The sequence below is a fragment of the Anser anser genome (genome assembly GCF_964211835.1).
Source record: "Anser anser genome assembly, contig: HAP1_SCAFFOLD_32, whole genome shotgun sequence".
Taxonomy (NCBI): domain Eukaryota; kingdom Metazoa; phylum Chordata; class Aves; order Anseriformes; family Anatidae; genus Anser; species Anser anser.
In genome coordinates, this window is record NW_028154148.1 from 3,341,547 (window position 1) to 3,361,167 (window position 19,621).

Genomic DNA, 19,621 nt, shown 5'->3' on the forward strand with positions numbered 1-19,621 from the left:
TGGACTTGTTGAGAGATGGCTTCAATTGTCTCTCAGTGCCTGAGGTTTGTGGGCTCCTCCCCAAAGCCCCCCGAGGGGGGATTCCAATGCCTTGGGCTGGGCGTGTGGTGCTGAGCTGGGCCGGGCTCGTGGGACAGAGAGAGCTCGTGGCAAGAGGGCCCTGGTGCAGAGAGACAGCTGTGCCCAGGAGCAGCTCGTGTGCCCAGCGCAGCAGGGCTGGGGGCTCTGACCGCAGCTGGCACGGGGACAGGAGAGAAGGAGAGAGGGCTTGGAGGCAGTTGGCAGTGGGAGGATGCTGAGAGCTGCCTGCAGGAGAAATCTGCACAGCCCTTGACAAGGTACGTCTCTGGCTTGCAGGGCCATGCAGCTGCACGTCCTGGAAGGGTCTCCTGCTGGGTCTTGTTGCTGGGTGGGCAGTGGGCAGTGCAGTAGGCTTTGGGAGTCCTGCTGGGTTACACTGCGAGGTGAGGACGTCTGGCAGAAGCCCCTCGGAGTGCCCTAAGCCAGGTGCCCCCAGTCAGCCAAGAGCGGGGTGGCCCAGCCTCCATAAGGCACTGCAGGTGATGCAAATGGGATATTGGGATACCACAGCTTGCGGATATTCATGTCTGTCTGTGGGGTGTTCTTCTGGTCTGCAGGCTGCTCTCCAGCAGGATGTAGCTCTCTCGTGGCATCCTTGCGTCATCCAGGTGCCCCAAGGAGGAGACACCTCCATGCTAAGGCCATGTCCGTGCTGCTGGATGGCTGCCTGTGGGCAGCTGGAGTGAGGCCTCTGCAGCCCTGGATAGGAGGGAAAAGCTGAGATCCTGCTCATGCAAGACCAGGTGAGGATTCTATGCCAATGCACTTGGACTGAAGCTTTTCTGCTTTAAGCTGTTGCCACTTATTTGGAAACACAAAAGTGTGATCACTGTCCTAAGCATAAGGATATTTACCTTGCTCTACACTGTGGTTGGATGAGTTCTTTGCAACAACACTGCAAAGTTTATGGATTTCATAAGTGGACAACTTGAGTTTCCCCCTTGTTCCTGCTTCCCTCCTGCTTCACAGAAGGAAAGACTCCTCTGCAGCACACAGCAGCCCCTACTCCCAGTGCCACTCTCAGAGAGCATCAGCCGGGATTCAAGTGATAGAGCTGCAGAAAGGTTCTCCTACAAAGAGAGAAGCTTTGTAGGGATGAGAGGGATTGTAGGGATGAAGGGATGAGAGTGCTCAAACAGTTACAATAGGTTTTCCTCAGAGAAGTCTGCTCTAACCTTTTTCTGCCTTCTCTTCTCCAACAGACAGCTGTGTCCAAAGTCAGGAAATGGCCAACAGCAGCTCTGTGAGCGAGTTCCTCCTGCTGGCATTCGCAGACACGCGCGAGCTGCAGCTCCTGCACTTCGGGCTCTTCCTGGGCATCTACCTGGCTGCCCTCCTGGGCAACGGCCTCATCCTCACCGCCGTAGCCTGCGACCACCGCCTCCACACCCCCATGTACTTCTTCCTCCTCAACCTCGCCCTCCTCGACCTGGGCTGCATCTCCACCACTCTGCCCAAAGCCATGGCCAATGCCCTCTGGGACACCAGGGCCATCTCCTATCAGGGGTGTGCTGCACAGGTCTTTTTCTTTCTCTTCTTTATATCAGCAGAATATTTTACTCTTACTGTCATGTCCTATGACCGCTACGTTGCCATCTGCAAGCCCCTGCACTATGGGAGCCTCCTGAGCAGCAGAGCTTGTGCCCAGATGGCAGCAGCTGCCTGGGGCAGTGGCTTTCTTGATGCTCTTCTGCAGACTACCATTACATTTTCCCTGCCCCTCTGCCAAGGCAATGCTGTGGACCAGTTCTTCTGTGAAATCCCCCAGATCCTCAAGCTCTCCTGCTCAGGTTCAGACTACCTAAAGGAAGTTAGAATTCTGGTGGTTAGTGCATGTTTAGCATTTGGCTGTTTTGTTTTCATTGTGTTGTCCTATGTGCAGATCCTCAGAGCCGTGCTGAGGATGCCCTCTGAGCAGGGCCGGCACAAAGCCTTTTCCACTTGCGTCCCTCACCTGGCCGTGGTCTTCCTGTTTATCAGCACTGCCATATTTGCCTACCTGAAGCCCCCCTCCATCTCCTCCCCACCCTTGGACCTGGTGGTGGCAGTTCTGTACTCGGTGGTGCCTCCAGCAGTGAACCCCCTCATCTACAGCATGAGAAACCAGGAGCTGAAAGCCACACTGAAGAAACTGATTCTAGTTGTAGTATTTACTTAGTAAGGAACTGTCTGTCTCTCTTTTCTAGTTTAACTCAAGTTAATCTCAGGCAGGTTGTGACCGTTAGGTGTAGCATTTGTCCTGTTTTCAGTTAAGACAGAGTTAATTTTCCTCCTAGTAGCTGGTAGGCTGCTATGTTTTGGATTAGGATGAGAAGAGCGCTGATAACATGCTGATGTTTTAATTGTTGCAGAGCAGTGCTTACACCAGGCCAAGGACTTTTCGGCTTCTCGCTCTGTCCTGCCAGTGAGCAGGCTGGGGGTGCAGCAGGCGCTGGGAGGGGACAGACCCAGGACAGCTGACCCCAACTGGCCAAAGGGGTATTCCATACCATCTGGCGTCATGCTGAACAATATATAGGGGTGGCTGGCCGGGGTGAGGGGCCGGCTGCTCGGGGATAGGCTGGGCATCGGTCAGCGGGTGGTGAGCAATTGCATTGTGCATCACTTGTTTTGTACACATTATTATTAGTAATATTATTATTATTATTATTATTATTGTTGTTGTTGTTGTTATTATTTTCCTGTCTTAATAAACTGTCTTTATCTCAACTCACAGGCTTCACTTTCCCGTTTCTCTCCCCCACCCTAGAGAGGGAGGGGGGAGGGTGAGCGATCGGCTGTGTGGTGTTTAGCTGCCGGCCGGGTTAAACCACAACAAGCGTAATTTGGTGGAGTTGCAGAGCTGATGGGCATGTTGAGCAGGATGATCCTAGTGACCTTTGTGCCCTTTTCCCTCCTGACAGCAACGCCACTTCCTTCTCAAGAGTCGCCAACAGAGGTGAGACAGATACTCTGGGATCATGAATGTCATCAGAAAGCTGATCCCAATAAGATATGGGGAGGTCAGGAGCAGCCTGAACAAGAGAGATGTGAGATTTTGGGGTAGGAAGCAGAGCTTGGCTAGCAGAAACTTATGATTTCGTACAGGTAAGAGGGTTCATGTAATGTAGATGCTGCGGTAACACTGACTTAAAACAGTCATGTATGGCCCTTACCTTACTTGAACCAATAATTTTAATCCCTAAACCTAAATGCTACTCCAACACTCTGACAGGAATCCACTTTCTCTCTTGCTAACCCTAATGCCTTCCCTTAACACCAGCATTAAAATCTTCTATATACCGTAGACTTCTTGGCAGACCTAAACAAAAACCTAAAACACAGAGCTTCTCCATACCTTAACAGCAGACCTGACACCACAAGCAGAACACCAAAGACTGCCACTAAAACTCTGCTTAATCTCTAAACCAGAAAGTGAAAAACAGGTACCGAGGGGGCTCTGGAGGTCAGCTACGTTTCCCCTAGGTGAGCTCTGCCTCAGGATCTCCTGCCCCAGCAGGAGGAATGGGACTGGGGCAGTGACTGGGAGGTCACTTCTGTCTCTGCAGGCGATAGGGCAGCAGCAGGAACGTGTCACGCAAAGGGACTGTGAGGTCCCTTGTGTCTGGAGGTGGCAGGTCAGCCTTGGCTTCTCCCTGGGATCGGCACTTTGGGGCTGACATCTGCCAGTGGCCCTGCGAGGCCAGCAGAAGGCCCCTGCTTGGCATGCTGCCTGTGGGATCCCCTCTGCCTCCATCCCCAGGACGACCCAGACAGAAAGAAGGCCCGCACAGGGGTTGTCCTGTCCCATTTGCCTGAGTCCAGGACTGGACAGCAGGAGGCCCAAGGCTTGGCTGTGTCTAGCCAAGAAGCTGCAAGGCCAGCAGCAGGCCCAGGCCTTGGAAGATGCTGCTGAGGTGACTTCTGTCTGCTTGGCTGACAGGCCGCAAGGAGCCTGATGGGTTGGGATGCCTACTTCAGGAGTGGTTTCCACCCTGATGGAGCTTTCTTTGGTAGTAGGAAAGAGCAGGAGAGAAAAAAGTGCCACAAAGTGTCCGTTTGAAGGCTTTAAATGGCCTTTAATTTAGGAGGAGGAAGAAATATTCCTCAAATGGTGAGGTTTTGGTGCCATAGGTCACTGAAAGGGTGTCTGTGATCACACGATGGTTTTATCTTTCAAGGAACAGCTGGTGAGTGTTGATGAGACACTGGTGGAATAATGGAAATGCCGAGATGAGAGCAAGGTGGTGAACAGAGATGGGTGTCTGCAGACTTCAAGGAAATAGGGCAAGGTGTGGAACAGCATAGGAAAGGCTGCAGAGGAGAAGGCAGAGGGTGCTGGCAAGAATGGAAGGCCCCAACAGCCCTGAAGTTTTTGTCCCTTTGGCTAGAGCTTCTGAGGAGACGAGATATAGTCATTGCAATGGGGCCTCACTGCTTCCTTGATACCCTGTGCAGGGGTGGGGAGGTGTCCTAATGAAGTTCTTCTCGTGGCATCACACTGCCCACCACATCATACAGACCCCAAGAAGAGCCCTGAGCCAGACGGGGGGGTGCAGGATCTCCCCTCGCAGGGGCTGGGGTCAGGCCTTGGCCCTTCTGCTTCACCAAAACCAACCAAGACTTTTCTCAGCACAGCGCTTTGCCTGTCTGGCAAATCATGGCCTCCAATGATCTGCCCTAACAAGTCCCTGGGGAGGCTTTGTTAGGAACAGCCCTCAGTGGGGCCCATTAATACTCCAAGTCACTTCAACTTTTCCTTCTGACTTTACTTTCTCAAGCAGTTGCATCATTCTCTTCTCAGTACCTGAGCTTCATAGACTAGGCACCAAAATACAGCATGGAACTCATTAAAATGCAGAATGTCCTAAGCAGACATATCTCTCCCATAATTTTCTTCAAATCTTCAAGACTTGTAGAGCTAATTGGAGAGGTTTCATGGTGCAGTTAAGGAGGAAGATTTCAAAGAGCATCTAATAGAAATCTTTCCTCATTTTAAAGGCTGAATTTTGTTGCATTTCAGTTTAGAGCATCATTTTACTATAGATACTGGTCTAGGGTTTCTCCTTTGGATCCCTGCCTAGTGTAGGAAAAGCAGGGTTTTTCCTATGTAAAAACAAAGAATAGGAAACCATGCTGCAATTTTCAAACAAAAAAAAAAATACAAAGTTCAAGTTCCTCATTTTGTTGCCTCCAGTGATGTTTACCTTCCCAAAAGGATGACTGTACATGATCTGTTTTACACGAAGTAATAGGAAATTTAAAATAGTAGTTTTAATATTAATCCATATCATACTAATTCAATGATAAATGATGGGTTTCTTGCTAAGGAAACCATTAGACAGAGTGCTGAGAGATGGGCGAGCTGGAACTCACTGAAACTCAAAGCAGCAACTGGGTTGGTGAGAGCGGTCTGAATGATCCAAGAGTAAGGGGAGGGCAAAGCAGGAGAACCATGGGAAGTGCATAGGTCCAGACAGGCAGCTGGAAAGGGGACATTCAGCAGGGTCTGTGTAACCAGGATGTGTTTTGAGCCTGGAAGATGAGGGAGCACACCATGATAAAGAAAGCGATGACAATGCAAGTAAAGGAGATAATCAGTATTTCTTCTCCTCCGATGAATATAGATCATGGAAATTCACATTTCTTCATGATAGAAATTACATTTCACGTCTTTTCATGACATTTCATGACTTTTTACGGAAGGGATTGAATCATTTGAGCTGATGAGTAGGTGCTTGATTAGTACTAAAGAACTAAAAAATACAATAAAAGTACTAAAAAAAATAATGAGTATTCAGGCAGAGCTTTGCTGTCTGACCATAAGCAACCATTGCCAAGGTCTTCAGATTAGTTTACTCACATTTGAAATATTTCCTTGAAATCCCATTTCCTGGTTATGCTTTCAATGAAATCATTCGGTCTCCAGCGGCTCTGGTGCATTTAGAGTAATTCCCTGGAATGGAAGCTGTCTGAAAGGACCTGCAGGAGACCAGAGCCCGTTGGTGGATAAGGTGGGGACAGGTGATGTTTCCCGGGCACCTCCACTGCCAGCAGTGCTCTTTCTCCTTGAAACTACAGCCCAGCCCAGCACAGGAAACCCCTTCAAGGCAAATTCCTTCTTCAGCGGTTTCTTGGGATTAGACCTAAATTTCAAATGGCCATTGGGATCCCAAGACACTCTCCCTCCTTCCTAGTAGGCACCTAAACATCCATTTACCATCCTAGGTCATCTGTGGAAAACTCAGGCTGAAAGACTCAAGAGCAGGACACTTCAAATGGCTGAGGCAGAACCCATTAGCTTGCCCCACTTTGGGGAATCATCCCCTTCCAACTAGGGATATGAAAGAGAAAAATGTGAAATGACCCGTCAGGTCAATGCGCAGAGTAAGGGAAAGTCACACATATTGTGCTGGAGTGTCAGAAGGCAAAAAGCATTGCATTGTGCCTCAGAGTAATCAAGGAGACCTAATCCAGTTCATCTGTGAGATAAAGCAGAGTGAAGGACGTTGAGTTGTGTCCTAACATGAAGAAGGATGTACGTCACTGGTGAAGGACCTGTCTTTTTGTGCCATCACCAATGCAAATTACACAAGAACTACATCAAATAAAGGTAACCTGTCCCACCCTGGCCCTGTCACCCCACGGGGCAGCAGAGGGACCTTTTTCAGTTTCAGCCTCTTCTTCAGAGAGGCTTTGCCCTCTCCCTGCGCACCACGGGGCAGAGCCTGGCCCTGGATGCTCCGTGAGCGCCGTGCAGGTCGTGGCAGGCTGCGGTGAGGGAACGAATGCCCTGGGCCCCCTTCCTGCTCTGCCCAGGCCAGCAAGGGCCCCGAGCGGCCTCGTGTCCCCTGCCCCTGCAGCTCGGGGCTCCTTTCCCCAGCCCTGGCTCTGCAGCACCAAGCCCTGCTGGGAGCCCTCCCCTGCATGCTGCCACCGCTCCCTGACGCTGCTGGTGCCCTCTGCCGGGCACTGCCCAGCCCAGCCCAGCCCCTGCCCACCTCTCCCCACCTCCCGGACCTCTCCCCAGCCCAGCAGCCCAGGCTGGGCTGGCCCCAGGCCAGTGCCCACCGCAGCCTGCTGCAGGGCTCTGGGCACGGCCAGCACAGCCCCAGCCCCTCGCAAGGCACCGCAGCTGCTGGCACAAAGGCGGCTCTGGGCCTCCCCAGCAGCCCCCGCGCTGGGGCCAGCCACGGCTCAGGAGATGGAGGGCCGTGAAGCTGCAGGAGCCCTGCTCTCCTGCCTGGGACATCCCCAGCACAGAGTGCCTGTGCCCCGCAGGGCCAGCCCCGCTCCCCAGGCCAGCACAAGAGGCCTGGCCCACGCACAGAGCAGCTCCAGGTTCCTCTCCAGGATGCCATTTGCCATCAGACCCAGCACCACTGGGACAGTCCCTATCCAGTCAAGGCCAGTTACTGTTTGCTGGGCCATAGGCAAGCAAGAAGGCAGCTCCCAGTGCAGCCCTTGGTCCTTCACTGATCACTCTGGGGTTCTGATCCATTGTGAGGCCCAGAAAAGCAAGAGGCCTGTTCAGGAAGCAGCTCCTTGGGTGTATTCCTGAAACCAGGTTTGCAAGAGGCGTGCAGAGACATTGAAGAGATGCCAATGTAGGGATAAGAGGACTGTCACCAACATACATGAGATCTCAGGGCTTATCCAAATACAAGAAGCACAATGTGGAAGCCAGAAGAGAGCAGCGGTGAAAAGGCCACGTCCTGCTGCTGGCCATGGCCATGGCTCCAGGGAAGCAGCAGCCCCAACCCAAAGGCAGCAGAGAGGCAGAGCCCAGCGGGCAGTGAGGGGCAGCCGCGAGGGCCAGCGGGGCTGCTCCTCCCTGTGGCAGCTGGGCTCTGGGCCCTGAGCCCCTCCTGCGTGCTGGGGCTGCTCCCCCAGCTGCACAGGAGATGGGAAGAGACGGCAGCTGATAACAATGAATTTCTCCTGTTTTCTTTACTGTATTTATCTACACGTGATGCCCAGTTTTATAAGTACATGAGACTATTCGGTTAAAGTAAGTTAGAAAATATAACGGGCAGAATGATAAGAATAACATTATTTAAACGAAAACCACAAGTTGGAGAAAATATTCATAAAGACAAATAATAAAAAATATTTTCCTGTTTCTGAAATAAACCTCGAAATCAAGTGAACATTAATGGTTCACAAAAGCATATGTGCAAAGAGTTTCTTCACTGCCTCCTTGAGGTCCTGGTTCCTCATGCTGCAGAGGAGGGGGTTCAGTGCTGGAGGCACCACCGAGTACAGAAATGACACGAGCAGGTCCATGGATTGGGAAGAGATGAATGGGGGGCTTCAGGCAGGCAAACAGGATGGTGCTGACAAAGAGGGAGACCACGGCCAGGTGAGGGAGGCACGTGGAAAAGGCTTTGTGCCGGCCCTGCTCAGAGGGCATCCTCAGCACAGCCCTGAAGATCTGCACATAGGAAAAAACAATGAAAACAAAACAGCCAAATGCTAAACATGCACTAACAACCAGAAGTACAACTTCCTTTAGGTAGTCTGAACCTGAGCAGGAGAGCTTGAGGATCTGGGGGATTTCACAGAAGAACTGGTCCACAGCATTGCCTTGGCAGAGGGGCAGGGAAAATGTAGTGGCCGTGTGCAGGACAGCACTGAGAAAGCCACTGCCCCAGGCAGCTGCTGCCATCTGGGCACAAGCTCTGCTGCCCACGAGGCTCCCGTAGTGCAGGGGCTTGCAGATGGCAACGTAGCGGTCGTAGGACATGATGGTGAGAACATAAAATTCTGCTCCAATCAAAAAGGCAAAGAAAAAGACCTGGGCAGCACACCCTTGATAGGAGATGGCCCTGGTGTCCCAGAGGGCATTGGCCATGGCTTTGGGCAGAGTGGTGGAGATGCAGCCCAGGTCGAGGAGGGCGAGGTTGAGGAGGAAGAAGTACATGGGGGTGTGGAGGCGGTGGTCGCAGGCTACGGCGGTGAGGATGAGGCCGTTGCCCAGGAGGGCAGCCAGGTAGATGCCCAGGAAGAGCCCGAAGTGCAGGAGCTGCAGCTCCCGTGTGTCTGCGAATGCCAGCAGGAGGAACTCGCTCACAGAGCTGCTGTTGGGCATTTCCTGCTTTTGGGCATGGGGTCCTGCCAAAGGAACAGAAATACAGTAATAACGTATCAAAGTTATCTGAGAAAAACCATTTCAATTTCTTAATTAAGCCCCTCGATGCACTTGCCCAGTTGCACACAGACAGTTGGCAGAGACCTTTCCTACATTGGATTCAGTTGCTCTGTGCTGGCATCTCTTTGACTGCAGGACAATTGCACTAAGGACGTTGTCCTGAGAAGAGCTTGAACGCTGCTGAGGGCAGAGGAATCCAGGCTCCAAGGGCCCATCTCCAGACCCCTCACCCTATCCCCGTACTCCCCTTCCCCCAAGCACCCCGAGGGCTCACTCCATGGGCATGTGAAACCCCCATCCCCAGGCAGCCTGGGAACAAGAGCAGCAGCAGCACGGCCAGGTGGAGAAGCCAGGAGGAATGGCAGCGTGCTGCTGCCAGGGGAGGCAAGGCCAGGGAGGGACAGACGGACACTCAGCACACCCTCCTGTGCTGCAGCTCTGCCTGCAGAGGAGGCAGCTCCTGCTGGGGACAGCGGGGGCTTGAGGGCAGAGGCTGTGCTGGTGGCAGAGGAGAGCAGGGGGTGTCCCAGGGAAGGCGCCTGCCCTGCAGGGGATGACAGGGCGGTGCCTGAGCCCTCCCTCGCACAGCATTTCTGGCAGCAGCTCCCTCTCACCGCCTGCCCATGTCCCTGCTGCCTGCCTGTGCTTCTGCTGGGAGCTCCTTCTATGTCCCCACATCTCCCCCCTGTCCATGCTCACAGACTTTCTAATTAATCTCCACGACCTTTTCTCTTTTGATATACACACAGAGATATCATGCCCTTGGTCTGTGGGTGTCCTGGTGTTGGCTAGGATGGAGTTAATTTTCCTCCTAGTAGCTGGTATGATGTTGTGTTTTGCATTTAGCATGAGAAGAATGATGATCACACAATGATGGCTTGGTTGTTGCCCAGCAGTGGAGGGCTGGGGGTGCCTGAGGAGCTGGGGGGGACAGAAGCAGGACAGCTGACCCCAAGTGGCCAAAGGGATGTTCCATACCGCAGCTGTCATGCTGAACAATCAATATGGGGTGGCTGGCCAGGGTAGGGGGTACCACTGCTGCGGGACAGGCAATCACCGTCATGATCATCGTCATCATTGTTCGTATTATTTGTCTTCCCTTTATGGCCTATTAAGCTGTCTTTATCTCAACCCATGATTATTCTTATTTATTTTTTTCCCCCTCCTCATTCTCTCCTGCATCCGCTGGGGGTGTAGCAGGGTGTGTGTGTGAGGGAATGGCTGTGTGGTGCTGAGCTGCCTGCCGGGTTAAACCACGCTCTTTTTGGTGCCCAACATGGAGCACAAAGTTTGAGCCAATGACAGATCTCACCACAGCATGTTAAATAAATAATAATAATAATAATAAAATAATAGGAAGCTATTACAACCATTAGATAATTTTAATATTTGCTGATAAAAAAGTTTATTTCAGAACTGTGCTGTATAGCACATGACTTCCTGTATGTCTCCCCTGTCATGCTGTTTATCTTTTCTGATGGCTCCTTCAAGTTTATTCTTTTGCTGTATCGTGTAACACTGGCTTGTGATATGATAAAATTCCTGGTCATGAAACTAATCTGGTACTTGTACTCAGCATTGCCATTACCTCCACACCTTGGGAGCCATCTCTCAGAAACTATTAAGAATTACACTCTTGACCTTTTCTCCTCAGGAAACCAAGCCATGGGGGAGACAAGGGGAGGACACTTTTCCCCACTGGTTCCCTCTCCCTTTCTCCTTCACCTCCCCCTTTTCCCGCAGGCCAATTACAGTAGCTCTTCAAAGTTTTGAATATCCTTGGGATCGTCAAACCAGCATGTTCCTATTGTTATGTCTCCTGGATGTGTTTCAGCTTTTGTTTAATGTCATAGAACTACTTAAGCATGCCATCCAGAGATGTGTCCAGAGGCAGGAGAGTGAGGAGTGGCAGGGAGTGTGGGAGGATCTGGGCAGGCACCTAGAGCAGGGGGCACCTCCAGTGCTTTGGAACTTCACCTCTGAGCAAGTGCAGAGTCCTAAAAAACTGTGAAATGCTTGAAAAAGTGGTGTTATCACCCTGGCATTTCCAAAGAGACACATACCTCTGCAGTGTGCTGGGTCTCGGCCTCTGCTTACAGAGCCACAATCAATGCCACTCCAACCTCTGTGACAAGCCCTGCAGCCACTCCAACCCCTCTGACAGACCCTGCAGCCACTACAGCATCTGCAAAATGCCCTGCAGCAACTCCAGCTCCTTTTGTGGGCCCTGTGTCTGGGCTAGAAAACCAATCTTTTGTCTGTATCAGTTGCTCCTATATGGAAGATAAAACAGTGGATATGAAAGTCAGTTTTTTTGTTTGTTTGTTTGTTTGTTTTTCTTTTTAAGAAAGGAAAGAAACTCCCACCCAGACAAGAAAGGAGGAGAAAGAAGATGAGGCAGGCTTCAGAAAAGCTGGGCCATCATGTGAGTAGGAGGACGAAGAGGAAGAGGTCCTAAGAGCATCAGTAATCACGCGATCCCTATCCCTATGCTGCTCTGGTGCTGGGAGAAGCGGGGCCCATCCCTGGACTCAGAGGGCAGGAAAGGAGAGATGGTGGGTACACACGATGTGTCACCCTGTGGTTTTACCTGTGTGACCATGGAGAGGACATGAGAAAGTGGGATGGAAAATCTGTCTCAACCCTAGAGGCACGGGTATGTGAGTGGCAAGGAAAAACAATCCCTAAAAGGGGTTCTTAGAGAACTGCTGCTCCACTTTCCAGCGGGCAGTCCTGCAGACACAGTAAGGAATACTATGGGCAGGACTAGAGGGGCCCTGCCTCCAGCCAGGGGGAGGAAGGGGACCATCGGCTGTATTGGACTGTGTGGATTCGATGGCCTTGCACATCAGGCCCCCAGAAGTCTCAGGCTCCAGTGGACACCACTGCACAGTGTACCCTAGTGCCATCAAGCTGTGGAGGGGTGAACCCATTTGTGTGTCTGGAGTGACAGGGGGATGCCAACACTGACCTGTACTGGAGGCTGAAGTGAGTCTAAGTGGGAAGGAGTGGCAAAAGCACCCCACTGGGACTGGCCCCGGACTCTGTGCATCCTTGGAAGAGACTGCTTCAGGAGAGCAGAGACATTTCAAGGACCCAAAAGGGTATGGGTGGGCTTTTGGCACAGCTGCCTTGGAGACGGAGGACATGATGCTGTTGTCTGCCTTGCCTTGGTCTCTCACAGGACCCTTCTGTTGTGGGGTTGATGAGGGCTGAAGGACAGCTGGTGCCAATCACTGCCACAGCCGTGCACCTCAGTCAGTAGAGCACCAACCGAGTCCGCGGACAGAGGATTGTCGTGGCCTGAAGGAAGTCATGCAGTGCTGAGTGCTGCCATGCCGGACACGGTAGAGCTTCCCTGCAAACTGGGATCAAAGGCACCCAAGTGTTTTGCCACAACTGATATCGCTAATGCATTTTTCTCCATGTATTTGCCAGCAGTGTGAAGGCCACAGCTTGCTTTCAACCTGGCATCGACTGCCCCAGGGCAGGAAACTCAGCCCTACCATTTGCCATGGACTGATCCAGAGTGCCCTGGAAGAGGAGGAAGCTCCTGAACACCTGCAGTACATGGATGGCATCATCGTGTGGGGTGACACAGCAGAGGAAGTGTTTGAGAAAGGGAAGAAAATACTCCAAATTCCTCTGAAAGCTGATTTTGCACTAAAAGAAATGAAGATCAAGGGATGTGCACAAGAGATCCTGCTGCAGGCTGGCCAGGGTCAGGGAGACCAATGCCCAGGGACAGGTTGAGCATCCATGAGGGGCTTCTCAGCAATTGCATGGTGCATCACTTGCTTTGTACATATTATTATTATTGCTATTGTTATTATTAATATTGTTGTTATTGCTATTTTAACTTTCTTTTCTGTCTTTTCAAATTTTAAATCATTCACTATTGTCTGGGCCCTTGTGCTTAGTGAAACAAATACACTTTGTCTACACATCAGGGTCACCTTCACGTTGCCTTTGTCTCCCTGTCCTCGCTGCCTCCAATGTTCTGCTCTAACGAGCTCCAAGGGAGGCTGTGTCAGTGCTGGCCCTCAGGGGGACACTGCAGGAAACTTGCCTCTGACTTGGACTTCTGGAGAGATGTCTTCAATTGTCTCTCAGTGCCTGAGGTTCGTGGGCTCCTCACCAAAGCCCCCCGAGGGGGGATTCCAATGCCTTGGGCTGGGCGTGTGGTGCTGAGCTGGGCCGGGCTCGTGGGACAGAGAGAGCTCGTGGCAAGAGGGCCCTGGTGCAGAGAGACAGCTGTGCCCAGGAGCAGCTCCTGTGCACAGCGCAGCAGGGCTGGGGGCTCTGACGGCAGCTGGCACGGGGACAGGAGAGAAGGAGAGAGGGCTTGGAGGCAGTTGGCAGTGGGAGGATGCTGAGAGCTGCCTGCAGGAGAAATCTGCACAGCCCTTGAGAAGGTACGTCACTGGCTGCAGGGCCATGCAGGTGGGGTTGCCAGAGGGGTCTTCTACAGCTGGCACATCCGATGGCTGATAGCATCTGTCGGGATTCTTGTCTCTCTGTTTCTCCAGCAAAGTGTAGAAGATGCTGTAGAGAATGGCATTTATAAGAGGAAATTTCCAGAGGTAGACTGAGGCTTGGTTTATCTTTTGGGAAAGGCTTTTTTTTTTGGATTCTGTGCTTTCAGATTCCTGTTCTTGAGGGGAATCTGAGTGAATCTGAGCACACAGCTTGTGGGATAAGTCTGTGAGCATGGACAGGGAGGAGATGTGGGGACACAGAACCATCTCCCAGCAAGGACATGGACAGGCAGCAGGGACATGGGCAGGCGGTGAGAGGGAGCTGCTGCCAGAAATGCTGTGCGAGGGAGGGCTCAGGCACCTCCCTGCCAGCCCCTGCAGGGCAGGCGCCTTCCCTGGGACACCCCCTGCTCTCCTCTGCCACCAGCACAGCCTCTGCCCTCAAGCCCCCGCTGTCCCCAGCAGGAGCTGCCTCCTCTGCAGGCAGAGCTGCAGCACAGGAGGGTGTGCTGAGTGTCCGTCTGTCCCTCCCTGGCCTTGCCTCCCCTGGCAGCAGCACGCTGCCATTCCTCCTGGCTTCTCCACCTGGCCGTGCTGCTGCTGCTCTTGTTCCCAGGCTGCCTGGGGATGGGGGTTTCACGTGCCCATGGAGTGAGCCCTCGGGGTGCTTGGGGGAAGGGGAGTACGGGGACAGGGTGAGGGGTCTGGAGATGGGCACTTGGAACCTGGCTTCTTTTGCTCTCAGCAGTGTTCAAGCTCTTCACAGGAGAACCTCCTTAGTGCAATTGTCCTGCAGTCAAAGAGATGCCCGCACAGAGCAGCTGAATCCAATGCAGGAAAGGGCTCTGCCAACTGTCTGTGTGCAATTGGGCAAGTGCTTTGAGGGGCTTAATTAAGAAACGGGAATGGTTTTCTCAGGTCACTCTGCCGTATTATTAGTGTATTTCTGTTCCTCGGGCAGGACGCCATGCCCGGAGGCAGGAAATGCCCAACAGCAGCTCTGTGAGCGAGTTCCTCCTGCTGGCATTCGCAGACACGCGGGAGCTGCAGCTCCTGCACTTCGGGCTCTTCCTGGGCATCTACCTGGCTGCCCTCCTGGGCAACGGCCTCATCCTCACCGCCGTAGCCTGTGACCACCGCCTCCACACCCCCATGGACTTCTTCCTCCTCAACCTCGCCCTCCTCGACCTGGGCTGCATCTCCACCACTCTCCCCAAAGCCATGGCCAATGCCCTCTGGGACACCAGGGCCATCTCCTATCAAGGGTGTGCCGCACAGGTCTTCTTTTCTGTCTTCTTAGTTGGAGCGGAGTACTGGTTTCTCACCATCATGGCCTACGACCGCTACGTTGCCATCTGCAAGCCCCTGCACTACGGGAGCCTCGTGGGTAGCAGAGCTTGTGCCCAGATGGCAGCAGCTGCCTGGGGCAGTGGCTTTCTCAATGCTGTCCTGCACACGACCACTACATTTTCCCTGCCCCTCTGCCAAGGCAATGCTGTGGACCAGTTCTTCTGTGAAATCCCCCAGATCCTCAAGCTCTCCTGCTCAGATGCCTACCTCAGGGAACATGGGGCACTTGTGTGTAGTGTTTCTTTAGCTTTTGGCTGTTTTGTTTTCATTGTTTTTTCCTATGTGCAGATCTTCAGGGCCGTGCTGAGTATCCCCTCTGAGCAGGGCCGGCACAAAGCCTTTTCCACGTGCCTCCCTCACCTGGCCGTGGTCTCCCTGTTTCTCAGCACTGTCATGTTTGCCTACCTGAAGCCCCCCTCCATCTCTTCCCCATCCCTGGACCTGGTGGTGGCAGTTCTGTACTCGGTGGTGCCTCCAGCACTGAACCCCCTCATCTACAGCATGAGGAACCAGGAACTCAAGCATGTGCTCTGGATATTGATGACTAGATGTTTTTCGGAAGCAATAAATTTCCATTCTACCTCTGCAGATGACTAATAATGTCAAGGACTACAAGAACAAGTAATATTATAGATATGATTTTTTTTTGTATGTTTGTATATTGATGAGTGTTTTCGTTACAGGACTAATACGGCTAAAGTTGCCCATTAAAATGATATGATTCATCTCATTTCTTTTACGCTATGTACCTGTCAAGTATAGCTCAGAGATTCTGTATATGAGGAGCCAGGCCCTCTGTGAATTTAAATAAAAGAAAGGAGCCCGTTGTTCCACTTCCATTTCAGTATGTACGTGATGAATGCATATACTGAGACTCTATAAATGAGGAGCCTATCTCTCTGTGAACTTAAACAAAGTGAAGGAGCCTGCACTGCCTTCCTTGTGTGACGTCCTTCCTCTGAGAGCTGCTCTGGCTCTGCAGGGGCAGTGCCATGTGCAGGGCTGCAGAGGAAAAGAGTCCCATCCCAGCAGCACGGCCAGGGAGCACCAGCGCTTGGGGCATGCAGAGCTGCTCTCTTGCCACTGCCCCCCTCTGGTGCTGAGCCCTGCTGGTGGGGTCAGGCCCGGCTGCTCCTGTAGCTTGGTGCCAGTGCTGCTGTGGGGCTGTGCTGGGACTGCAGGCAGGGACAGGCAGTGGGCACGGCAGTGGCACAGCCGGCCTGCGCTGCAGCACTTCCCTCCTAAGGGGGGAGCTCCTCCAAGGTGGGCTGACCACAGCTCAAGGGCTCAATCTGCTGTGAGCAGGCAGAGGAGAGCTCTGCAGCCCCAGGGCACGCAGCAGCCCCAGCCAAGGAGTCTGGCGAGTGATTTCACTGCAAGGTCCCTCCTGCCCTAGCACCTCCCAGAACTGGCACGGCACTGGCTCCTGTGTGTCAGAGAGGCTGGGAGCCCAGGAGCTGTGCCATGGGCTGGAAGGATCACAACCAGATCACTTCTACCTGGGCAGATTCAGGCCCAAAGAGCGGGCGTGTTCAAGGTGTGGTATTAGGAGCTCAGTGGTGCCTCAGAAATTCCTAATCTGTTCCTAAGTCAATGTCTCTAAAGCAGATTGTGAGTTGAGCTCTTTCTGAAGCAGCTGAAAGGTCACCCTTGACTCCTGGCTGGGATCTGTGCCTTTAGGCCCACATCTGCTGGTCTCCATGATAGGCCAGCAGATGCATCTGCTCTGCACACAGTTTGTGAGATCCTCTCTTCCTAAGTAGCTGGTAGGCCCCATAGAGGATGAGGTCTTGAACATGGGTTGTCATGTCAAAGTTTTGAGCTTTTGTCTGAACTCATCTTTCAGGGCTGCTTTTGTGGTGGTGCAGAGCTGCTGGGCACATTGTGCAGGGTGCTCCTACAGCCTTTGTGTGCTTCTCCACGCTGGCTTGAAAGCTGATTCTTTCTCAGGAGCAGAGTAGCCAACAGAGGTGAGACAGATACTCTGAGTTCATGAAGGCCATCAGAAAGCTGCCCCTGAGAAGATGACTGATAAGGGGAAGTCAGGAGAAGGCTGGCCAGGAGAGATGTGAGATTTGGGGGAGGGAAGAGGAGCTTGGCCAGTAGAAGCTAATGATTTTGGAGAGGTAAAAATGCTTAGGTAATGTTGATCCTGCAGTAAAGCTGACTTAGAGCAGTCATGTGAGGCCCTTGCCCTATTTTAACCTGTAACATTAATACCTAAATCTAAATGCCACTCCACACCCTGACAGGAATCCACTGCTCTAAGTTTTGACCACAATATCCCTTGAAGCCAAAATAAGTCCATAACACCTTTGCCTTACCTTTACACACTTGCTCACCCTGATCCCTGCCTTTAACACAAGCATTAACATGCTCTATTTAACCCAAGTCTTCTTGCAGACCTAAACAAAACGCTAAACCAAAGAGCTTGCCCATACCCTACCTACAGACCTGACACCCCAAGCGCAACACCAAACCCTCCCATTCAATATTTGATTAAGCTCTCACCCAGAAAGGTTCGCCACAGTCCTAATGCCATACATGAACAACTAACATCCAAACCCTGTCCTCCTGTGCATTAACCTCCTCACCTTCAAACCCTCTCCTAACCCTTAACGTTAGGTTCCTCTTCCCTTGGAGTAGGGCAGGAACACTGAGGTTGCTCTGCAGTCCCATGACATTCAGAGATGAGTGTGAGGGGCCATGGATCTGATCAGCTTGTGGGCCACAAGGAGGAGATGGGTGGGAATGCTCTGCTGAGCTCAGCTCTGCCTCAGGATCTCCTGCCCCAGCAGGAGGAATGGGACTGGGGCAGTGACTGGGAGGTCACTTCTGTCTCTGCAGCTGATAGGGCAGCAGCAGGAACGTGTCACGCAAAGGGACTGTGAGGTCCCTTGTGTCTGGAGGTGGCAGGTCACCCTTGGCTTCTCCCTGGGATGTGCACTTTGGGGCTGACACCTGCCAGTGGCCCTGCTAGGCCAGCAGAAGGCCCCTGCTTGGCATGCTGCCTGTGGGATCCCCTCTGCCTCCATGCCCAGGAGGACCCAGACACAAAGAAGGCCCGCAGAGGGCTTGTCCTGTCCCTTCTGCTTGAGTCCAGGACTGGACAGCAGGAGGCACAAGGCTTGGCTGTGTCTAGCCAAGAAGCTGCAAGGCCAGCAGCAGGCCCAGGCCTTGGAAGATGCTGCTGAGGTGACTTCTGTCTGCTTGGCTGACAGGCCACAAGGAGCCTGGTGGGTTGGGATGCATCCCTCAGGAGTAGTTTCCACCCTGATGGAGCTTTCTTTGGTAGTAGGAAAGAGCAGGAGAGAAAAAACTGCCACAAAGTGCACCTTGGAATGTTCGCACTAGGGACGGGGAGGAAAAAATATCCCTCAAAGGGCAGTGCTGTAGTGACAGAGGTCACCCAAAGAGTATCTGTGATCACACCTGTCCTGGTTCCAGTTAGGACAGAGTTAATTTTCCCTCAGAGTAGCTGGTAGGGTGCTATGTTTTGGATTAGGATGAGAAGAGCGCTGATAACATGCTGATGTTTTAATTGTTGCAGAGCAGTGTTTACACCAGGCCAAGGACTTTTCGGCTTCTCGCTCTGTCCTGCCAGCGAGCAGGCTGGGGGTGCAGCAGGAGCTGGGAGGGGACAGACCCAGGACAGCTGACCCCAACTGGCCAAAGGGGTATTCCATACCATCTGGCGTCATGCTAAAAAATATATAGGGGTGGCTGGCCGGGGTGGGGGGCCGGCTGCTCGGGGATAGGCTGGGCATCGGTCAGCGGGTGGTGAGCAATTGCATTGTGCATCACTTGTTTTCTTACACATTATTATTATTAATACTATTATCATTATCACTATTATTATTATTATTGTTATTATTATATTCCTGTCTTAATAACTGTCTTTATCTCAACTCACCAGCTTCACTTTCCCGTTTCTCTCCCCCATCCCAGAGAGGGAGGGGGGAGGGTGAGCGAACGGCTGTGTGGTGTTTAGCTGCCAGCCGGGTTAAACCACAACAACAACAGAGCTGCAGATGCCACTGCTGAACACTCCTGTTCTCAGCTGCCCTGTGTCACCCTCTGTGAGCTGCAGGACTGTCCTGCTCAGGTGTTTCCCTGAGAAGAAACTGGAGACAGCTGAGAGCAGAGAAGCCCCAGACCAAGTGCAGCTGGACAGAATCCTCACCTTGTCTCTTGGTGCCTGAGCAGGATCTCAGCTTTTCCCTCTTCACCAGGGCTGCAGAGGCCTCACTCCAGCTGCCCACAGACAGCCATCCAGCAGCATGGGCATGGCCTTAGCATGGAGGTGTCTCCTCCTTAGGGCACCTGGATAACACAAGGATGCCACGAGAGATCTGCATCCTGTTGGATAGCAGCCTGCAGACCAGGAGGATGCCCCACAGACAGAGCTAGATATCCACAAGCTGGGGTGTCCCAATATCCAGTCTGCATCCCCTGCAGTTTCTGGAGGAGGCTTGGCCACCCCACTCTTGGCTGACGAGGGGCAGCTGGGTTATGACACTCCAAGGGGCTTCTGCCAGACTTCCTCACCTCGCAGTGCCATCCAGCAGGATTCCCAAAGCCT

General features: G+C 52.6%; 1 protein-coding gene and 1 pseudogene across 2 annotated transcripts; one reads left to right on the forward strand and one right to left on the reverse strand.

Moving 5' to 3' along the window:
* Positions 1-852: 852 nt before the first annotated feature.
* LOC310890540 (olfactory receptor 14C36-like) lies at positions 853-15,636 on the forward strand (the record flags this gene model as incomplete). The annotated part of the gene is made up of 2 exons (XM_083852868.1): positions 853-1,600; positions 14,968-15,636. The coding sequence occupies exons 1-2, from the start codon at positions 1,307-1,309 to the stop codon at positions 15,634-15,636; spliced, it is 963 nt and encodes a 320-aa protein (XP_083708994.1). The 5' UTR covers positions 853-1,306.
* On the reverse strand, positions 7,659-10,003 carry LOC310890566 (olfactory receptor 14C36-like; annotated as a pseudogene). Its single transcript has one exon. The product of its transcript is annotated as an olfactory receptor 14C36-like (transcript).
* Positions 15,637-19,621: the final 3,985 nt, after the last annotated feature.